We start from the raw sequence: 9290 nt of genomic DNA, 5'->3' as shown, positions 1-9290 counted from the left end.
TTGAGCTGTTAAAAGCAAAAGCGTACAGTGTTCAGAATGATGAATACATTTCTGTGTTTTACAAAGTGATATCTAATTCGAAACATTTGTTGTGCGTTTTTAAGTTCAATGCTGAGAGATGATATTAGATGTAAATTGACAATATTTGGACATTCTCTAACGTGTTGAATATAAAAATATCGAGTTTTTTAGATATAATAAGAACTTTATTACCATTTATTATAAAAAAAATTTCGTTATAATATATGAATTTATTTTTGAAAATTAATAAATTCTTAAAAACTATTCGAATCAGATAGTATTAAATAATATTTTTGTGGTAGGAATACAATTCTGTATGCATTTTTAAAATTATGTAAGTACACATTATTTAATATGTATATAATACACACACACACACACATATATATATATATATATATATATAATATGTATATGTATAACCCTAATAAATGTCACGAGATATATAAGACGATGTTGATATCTGTAGATATATATTTATGTAAGTTTTAAATTCAACTGAAGTTTTTCTCCACAAAATATTTTCAACAGCGCCAGGTTATTTTATCTTGGCAAGTTATTTACTAAAACGTTCTCTCTTTGCAAGCAAACTCTACTTGGCAATTTAGAATGATTGTAGAACATGCAGTCTATTACTTATGATTTATAAAATTTGAGAAAAGGAAAAAGTTTCGGGAAGGGAAGAATAATGATATATACGACAATAAAAGTTCTAAACAAAGAATATGCATTACGCAATTAAGAAGTTAGTCGTATAACTCAGAAAGCCGACAATTCAAATAAATTTTTTTTGCAGAAAAGAACGGAATCGTGGAAAAAGTTACATATGGGAATTATAATACATAACATGTACTATTCAAATTATTGTCAGCAATATGATTTATTGTTCGATAGAAAAGTGATTGTTTTTCGCTGACGTCATATAAGAAGTGAGATGTAATCTCTCATAAAGTGACGGAAACAGTATTTCTTATATGTATATAAGTACTCGTTGCGATAATAGTTGAAAATTTATGTAGTCATCGCTCGTATAAAATTAAAGTACGCCGCTGATGTTTTGCAAACCTAAAACGTATATAGTGTATCTAGCAAATGTTATATTTCTATCAATTTTTAGATAAACATTATAAGCAATTACCTCACAGAATCCTTGAAGAGAGAGATCGAATATTTTTGCGGCTGTCAAAGTTGACGGACGATTTGATCTAAGCATCACCAGAATTAAATCTTTTACAATTTGTGATGGCAAATCATACCATTCGATAAAATACGACGATTCTCCTACCTTTTCACTCTTCATAATAAAAACAAATGAATATCAATCAATTAATTTATTATATTATGTTTATCATATTATTATTATTATTATTATCATTTAATCTCAATCGAGTTTTACATAAATTTTCCATTTGTTTGTAATTGCAATGGATATGTATTACAAGATATGTTATAATTTATAAACGATTTAGTGCAAATTTATGGAAAGTACCTCTTTTTTAAGACGATCACCGATAGCTGATATAATAAAAATATTTACAAATATTGACGTCATTAAAACAAAATATGTACCCATATTTAAGATCTTTCCATTTTCCCATTCCTGAAATAAATTTGCGTAAATGTACATTTATAAAATTTCATCCTGTGTTCTAATAATTTCTATTAACAGATACCTTAAGAACGCCGAATTCCAAAAAGCATATAATAATAGTGCAACCAACCATTTCACATAAAAAAACAATGTTTAATGATTTCTCAATCATCTCTGCAAATCTGTAACGTATTTTATTATCTAAATCCAGTGAACATAAAAACTGATATAAATTATGACACGTTTTTCTTTCTTTGTCTTAATATATAATTGCATATTGCATGTGATTTAACGAGGATATAATGAGGACATTTACAGAGATACTAATATAAGACGTAAATTAAAACTTTCTCACTTGATGGCCTGCATATGATGCTCGATTACTCTCCCAAATCGCTTGTGAAGATTATTGATTCCATTGTCGAGGACTGTTTCCATCTGTCTGCGCACGACTTCGAACAAACAGCAACTGTGCATCACACAGGTAGCAATCAAGCTATAAACACCACAGTTCGTGGAGAGGATAATGCTGCTGATCAGAATTTGCGAAACAAAGGTAATCTCATAGAACGGCGAATCTTCTACTACAAAAAGAACGTAGTCGCTAAGGTAGGGTAGAGGTATTTGTGTCGTATTGTCTTCTTTGACAATTCTATCCTCCAGCAGCGGCATAATTATATGATAAGGCAACGCGCCGCCGTATGATAATCCCAAGTATGTTACCGTGAAGAGTCTGCCAATCTTGGCGCTCTTCATCATCACCAACCGATCTTCCTCGCACTCCACGTCTCTATACTGCATTTCCATTTGCTGCAGGCAGTATCTGATCTCTTCTCTATTAATAATCATTGTCCAGAATTTAATAATGGCAAGTAGGCTGAACACTTGAGCGGCTACAACCTTCATGTATCTTGTCAGATCCTCTGCATCGAAAAAGGTGTATATGACGTGTGGGATAAGTAGATAGCACATCAATCCGAATATTACGCCTGTCTGGAGGTAATTTTTGATTTTGTCCGACTTGGAATTACCTCGATAGAGCGGCCAAATACCTACAGGTGTTAATAAAGTCTTGGCCACCTTCACCACATACTCAGTGTCGGTCTTATAATTGTGATTTCGAAATAGCGTAAAGTCTTCCATCGACATCGATTTAGGAATTTTTAGTTTGTTTTTATGTAGAATATATATATTAACTGTACAAATATTTTCAACGACTGATGGACACGAGCGTGACCAGCGAGAATCAATCGTGAGCGCTTGCGTGCATAATTCGTATCTTTTTGCGATGATCTCTTCGCGAGCAATCTGCGAGAATTATGGAAAGTTTTAATGGTGAGGAAAACGCATGCAATTTTAGCGGCGACGCATGCGCTATGATGATGGTAGCTTTAGACTCTCTAAGTCGGAGCTTTATTCTTCCATGTCGTCTGAAGGAGTAAAGAGTTCTTTCAGAGGGTGAACGTGAGTAGATTTGTACAACTAAAATATGCTTTTGACATATCAAAGAGATTATTTGATATTATATTTGAATGTAAAATATCCGCTATATTTCTACCAAAGTTTAAAGAAATGATGTGATATCGTGGACACGTGTATTCTTCGTATATGCAGTACATCAACCAGTGATTTAATTACGAAACACTTAACGTATCTATCGATAAGACATCGCATTCTTTTTTATACCCTTACAAAGAATAGCGATGCAATACGATTCGTGATAGTTTGCACAGATCATTAAAGTAATAATCATAGTAAATTCAGACGCGGCAGTGATCTCATCATGCAGCACAAATCATCATTGTTCATCATTGTTGAGATTCATTTATTTATTTAGATATCAAAATCCGCTTGTACGAATTTTTACAGGCGGAATATGGAAGCTACAGGAGAATACGATGACGATGTTAGCGGCGGAAATCGGCACAGCAATATTCCTGTATATCGGTTGTATGAGGAGTGTTGGCTCTATGGGATCCGCACCTTCGGCGCTACAAATGACACTTGCCTTCGATCTATCGGTGAACTTCATAATTATGGTACGTGTTGTCATGTGACTTAATTGTCTTTAAAATTATTTTATAAATATTGATTGAATATGAAATTAAAATAATTTATTCTTTTCAATCTTTCTAGTGTCCTTATACCGGATGTAGTATAAATCCAGTACGGTCATTTGCACCTGCACTTTGGAATGGTAATTGGAAGAATTACTGGGTAAGTTGAAAATAAAAATTTGTTATATATAGTATAGATAAATACAAGAACAAAAACTTATTTTCACAGAAAGAGTGTTAAGGTATGATTTTATATTAATATGAAAATATTGATTACATTTCAAAATTTATTACAATAGTATCTTTATCTTTCATTCTTTATCAACTCGGATTATGTGCACGAGATATAGAAGCACGATTACCGTTAATGAGCGTTTAATTAATTAAGAATTTCTATAAAATTACATATTACATATTTGATATATTCTGCGCCATAAGAACTGTGTAAATTACTCAACTGTACCACACATAACAAAATTATCTTTAATAATATATCAGCTTATTTAAACATCAAAATTTTTCACATCAAATATCAAAATTTTTTTTAATTCAGTGGCAGTAACTAAAGATGTAAACAATGGAAAAATCTTAGAATTTTAGCGTAAAAAAACTCGGGAAATAATGGTTTTTTTCCGTCAGATTTCCGGTTTTTTACTTGGATATTTTTTTGTCTTTTAGCATTTTACAATTTCAAGGCTGTATTATTGATTCAGAATTTAGTTTTTTCATTTATTCGTAAGATTTTTGTGTAGAAACAGTTACAAAAGTTAAAATAATATAATGTATAATGATTAATATATGTAGTATCGGTGGTCATAAATATACTTTACCTTTCACTATTATGATATTTTATGCTGTACTTTAATTTTAAAAGTTAAGTAAGTGTTCCATACTGTTACTAATACAAATAATACTTTATTAGACTAATTGACACTATTTTGTTGCATACTGTGATTGTAATTATACATATTCTAAATTTATAAATTAGTGAGATAACGTTCATTGAATCTCTAATTACTCTTGAATAAATATTATACTGGGATTTTGTCTCAAAATAATTAAAAAGAATCCAAAATAATTAAAATATAGATTACAATTATAACCAATATGCAACAAAATATGTGTGTGTCTATTATGCTTGTAAAGTATTACCTGTATTAATAATATCATTTATTTAACTTGTAAATATAAAATATCTGCTGTTCAAATAATTATATTAAAATAATTATATGTTTTTTTATGTAATTTTATCAAAAATACCGTTATTTACAGTTAAAAACTAGTTTTTTTACTTGATACTCTTTTCTCCGAAGTAAAAGTACCGTTATTTTTACATTTCTAGGAATAACATTCTGAGATTAAAAACTATACATATTACGATTTATCATATAAAATTAAAATGTATTTCAAAACAGTAGTTATAATTTAATTTTATATTAATTTAATTTTTTCTTAAACTTCTATCTAATTTTTGTTTGTTTAATTAAATTTATTGGGTTGGTCCTATTTTGGGAACCTTACTTGGAACGTTTGCTTATCAATTGCTGTTTACCGAGACACAATCAAGCAGTAAAAAATCTATTTGTTTAAGTCATACAAATCTGTTATCATATTGTCATAGTCGTTTTATCACGTAATATAAAAATAAAATAAAGATTTAACAATTTATTATATGCAGTTTTCATAAATAAAATTGTACTATAATATCCAAATTTATAATATTATACTTGAAATACATAATTTTAATTATTTATAAACAATTATAATTATTTATTATTTTATTATAAATTATGCTCTCACTTTTTTTAATTATCATCTATTGGTCATATTTCTTCAAAGTAACTTCAAGTTTTACTAGATGGCAGATGTAACTGTAAAATGCAATCAAATTTTTGCATTTATTTATTATTAAATTTAACTAAAAATTAAAAATTGTTGAATAATTATTCAATCTAATATAATATAATTAGTTTTAATTGTTTTATATTTTTAATATTTGTAAAAAGAATTTCCTATTAATATATGTATATATTAATCTATAAGCATACGAAAAAGTTAATTTAATATAATATAAATTTTCTTTTCAACAAAGAAGTATGTTAAATAAATAAATTATTTTCAACTATTTAATATCGGTGTATATGAATCAGCTGTAGACAAAGAAGATTTGCGCCATGTATAGTTGTGCAGTTTCTATTCTCTTTCTTTTTTAAAAATAGAAAATATTATCCTAGTAAGTGAAATCTAATATGACCGAAGTGGAGATTAGATACTTTTAGAATATTAAAGATCTCACGCTGAGTTTTAAATTATTTTTATATGTTTACTTTTAGAATTATGTTTTTCCTCTCAAAGCGGAGATCTAAAAGCTGAACCTTAAAGATATATGCATATATACAGGTAATATAATATTCTCGATTTTCTCTGTGACGTTTGATTTTCTATTTTAAGATAAATAAGAATACAATACATTATATTACTATATATTTTTATTATTAGTTTTATAAATTCCATAATAATATTACAAAGTGATAATAAAGAATCCGAATGTCTCTCGAATCTATCTACTGTTATTTGTATCTGTTCTTTTTTTAAGATACAAATGTATTCGTAATCATACATAAAAATCTCTCTCTCTCTCTCTCTCTCTCTCTCTCTCTCTCAGCATATAAAAATTCTTATGAATTAAAATAATATATAGCCTAAATTATTAATGTAATTCGACTTTAATGGAAGTAACACAGTATTACATGATAGTATATTTTGCGAATAAAGGTCTCCGACAGTTCACACAACAATCCTGATGCGTAATTCCGCATGACAGCTCGTAGGATTGCGTAATTTCACTATAATGTATTCTGTGGGTACGTCGAATTTGCACCGGCCGGGCAAAACAACGTATGTGTAAGGTTCATCAACCTTCACCCAGCGACACACTCTCGCTGGCTGGGACTTGGTCACGGATGCGATCGATAACAGGGCGTTTCGGCGACGTTTCGAGAAACTCGCGCTCCAGGCTGCACACACACCTGCGTGCACCCCGGGACTCGAAAACGCCCATCTAGCCCCGTGAAAAAGGTATGTCTACTTGCAGTATTGTCGTGCCACAAGTGTCACAGGGCAGATCGTTGCAAACCGGCTACCCACTCGACCGGTTGGCCGACTTCGCGCGACCGGAATTCAAAATTTTGAGATCCAAGTCCCGACCCGACTGCAACATCATCCTCGACATGACTGCCGAGTTCAAGGTCGCACAGTACCGGCGAAGCAACTAAAATTAGTCCAGCGGGCAGGTTACCTACGCGCTCGAAGAAGCACGACGCCGCGGATAAGAGTTCGTTATTTATGTAGCGGATTGATGAGGGTAAACCGCGGTGCCGCGACGAGTAGAAAACTTTACAGCGAGAGCTTCGAGGGAGAGAATATTGCGACGCAGCGTCTCTTTTCCTTTCCCTCTCGGCAGATCGAAGTTCTGCGCGGCACGATTAGGGTGGGGCAATTTTTGTTCCATGTTGCGTAATAGCTGTTCGCCCTTGCACCAAGATTATCCTGGCTGTGCAGTGAAGTCTAAACAACTCATTATGTTTAATATAGATGAGGATGCGAGGGAAACTGTCTAACTTTATACAAAGCTATTATTTATTCTGCCACACTGTAAGCTGTATATTTTGCTGAAAAAAAAAAAACTGAACTATACGATTATTATAGAGTAAAGCTGCTATAATTTACACTAAGATATTAATATCAATCGCAAGAATTATAATGTAGAATTTTTTTTATAACTTGGGACGAAGAGTAGTGGTTATATTAATCTTTATTGTATAACTCCTGTTTTTTTCGCTGACAATGCAATCGTGGAAAAGGGAATAATGGATGAAATGTGTAATCGAAGCGTTTATTTTGCTGGGTCGGAGACAACGAACATTTGCGCACTTTCTATACGTTATATCTATAACTCACTTCGTGCATCTATCGATTAGCTGCTGCAGCTGAACCTCGAATGTTCTGGAACACGATGGAAACACTAAACTGCAATGTCTGAGTTTATAACGATTTGTTGAAATATTTGATAAACTTCTTTCTTTTTTACTAAAATCTTTTCAAGGCAAACAGTTACATATTATTATTAATTGCTAATGTAAGTTATTCGAATCTTAAAAAAATATGTTTAGAACATTAATCTAGACTTAAAAAATCTAAAATAACAAAAAGCATTCAAAGAGAAGATTATAGGAGTATAAAAAATGCGCAAAATTAGACAGTATAATATATCGTTAGACATTAAAAGATTTGCCAGCAAGCACAAAATCAGGTATCTTTTATTAGACTCCTATTCTGTAACTCGACTCTAACGATATCGTTATATGGTTGTTGTGCTGCTTTTATCGTGTACAAAAACTTGGGTAACGACATATGTAACGAATCGTTATTGTCATTACAAGTTATGTGTAGAATAGGAGTCTTTGGGATCTATTTTGTAACTCTTAACGACTGTAACTGTAATATTACAGTATTATTTTGCAGCTTTTTTATCATATACAAAATCTGCTCGACGATACTATAACGCTACAGTTACAGTCGTTAAGAGTTACAGAATAGGCCCTTTAGTTTGTAATTTTTCGCTTAACAATATAACTATAATATATAATACACGTGTTATATTGTAGTTGTTGAACAGGAAATTATAATTAATCATACGTTATTACATGTATAACTTTGCTGCTATTTGCTAATATATAGAATGTATTATATACACTTGAAATTTAACATATTCTATACGCTTTGTATTTATTATTTGAATTATTTGCAGAGCTATATCACCTCCCGGGAATCACTCGCAATCAAAACGTAAAATCACATAAAAACCACAGGTTTCTTAGCCGTATCGCTCGTTCTAAATTTACTTGCGAGAAAAACGCAGTGAATAATGAATTTAAACTAAAACATTCTAAGTATATACTATACATCACATTATACATGAAATTTCTCAACTGTAAATGCATTCATTTTTAATTAATGTTTGTCTTGAAAACGACTTATAATAAAAATAATTTCTTAAGATTAGAAAAAGCATGCTCTCAATTTCCTAACTACAGTTTGGATTTCCTAACAAGTCGATTTGTTTCAGTGACCTATCAAGAACGGAAAAGAAGACACATCGGTGGGAAGGTGTACTAATTGAGAGTATGTTCGTTAGCGATGTTCGCTAACTGTATACCATTTTCGTTCCGACAAGATCGGTAAAAAGAGAAACATGTCGTTGAGAAAGTTCCCACAGATCATCACGCCGTTCTCATTTAATGCAACATAGTTGGCAACCGTCTACCTTCGCATTTCATTACACCGCTCTGAATGACACCTGAATGTAACGAGGTATCGCACAGCACATTGTGCATATTTCTATGAAGTATACAAGTAGTTTCGTTCACCCTTCCATTCGAGCCTAATCCGCTGGTCGTTGTTAACGGCCGACAAAAAGACGATCTCGCAGGGAGAGAGAGATAAGTATCTGACGCGCGCACGACCCTCATATATTTCTGAATAAAATTGCATTAATTGCGTCTACTTAAAAAGGAGCGTCCTTTGTGATACGTTCGGGCCAGGCTAACGAGCGATATGAA

General features: G+C 31.4%; 1 protein-coding gene and 1 pseudogene across 1 annotated transcript; one reads left to right on the top strand and one right to left on the bottom strand.

Moving 5' to 3' along the window:
* Positions 1-1010: 1010 nt before the first annotated feature.
* LOC108752528 (odorant receptor 49b-like) lies at positions 1011-2755 on the bottom strand. The gene is made up of 5 exons (XM_018493377.1): positions 1968-2755; positions 1695-1794; positions 1511-1621; positions 1160-1315; positions 1011-1086 (listed from the first exon to the last, which is right to left on the bottom strand). Exons 1-5 carry the CDS (start codon positions 2753-2755, stop codon positions 1033-1035), a joined length of 1209 nt encoding a protein of 402 aa, XP_018348879.1. The 3' UTR covers positions 1011-1032.
* Positions 2756-2960: 205 nt separating this feature from the next.
* Positions 2961-5306, top strand: LOC108752401 (annotated as a pseudogene).
* The last annotated feature ends 3984 nt before the right edge of the window (positions 5307-9290 follow it).

This window comes from Trachymyrmex septentrionalis, unplaced genomic scaffold (assembly GCF_001594115.1).
Source record: "Trachymyrmex septentrionalis isolate Tsep2-gDNA-1 unplaced genomic scaffold, Tsep1.0 scaffold60, whole genome shotgun sequence".
NCBI classification, from domain to species: domain Eukaryota; kingdom Metazoa; phylum Arthropoda; class Insecta; order Hymenoptera; family Formicidae; genus Trachymyrmex; species Trachymyrmex septentrionalis.
The sequence above is the reverse complement of the archived record's forward strand: the minus strand, read 5'-3'. Positions and strand labels throughout refer to the sequence as shown.

Excerpts from the sequence above, each read along its gene's own strand:
- LOC108752528 (XM_018493377.1), bottom strand. The coding sequence starts at position 2,755 with ATGGAAGACTTTACGCTATTTCGAAATCACAATTATAAGACCGACACT. Across the intron at positions 1,795-1,967 it reads CATCATATGCAGGCCATCAA|ATTTGCAGAGATGATTGAGA; the intron begins GTGAGAAAGTTT and ends AATACGTTACAG. Across the intron at positions 1,622-1,694 it reads TGGAATTCGGCGTTCTTAAG|GAATGGGAAAATGGAAAGAT; the intron begins GTATCTGTTAAT and ends AATTTATTTCAG.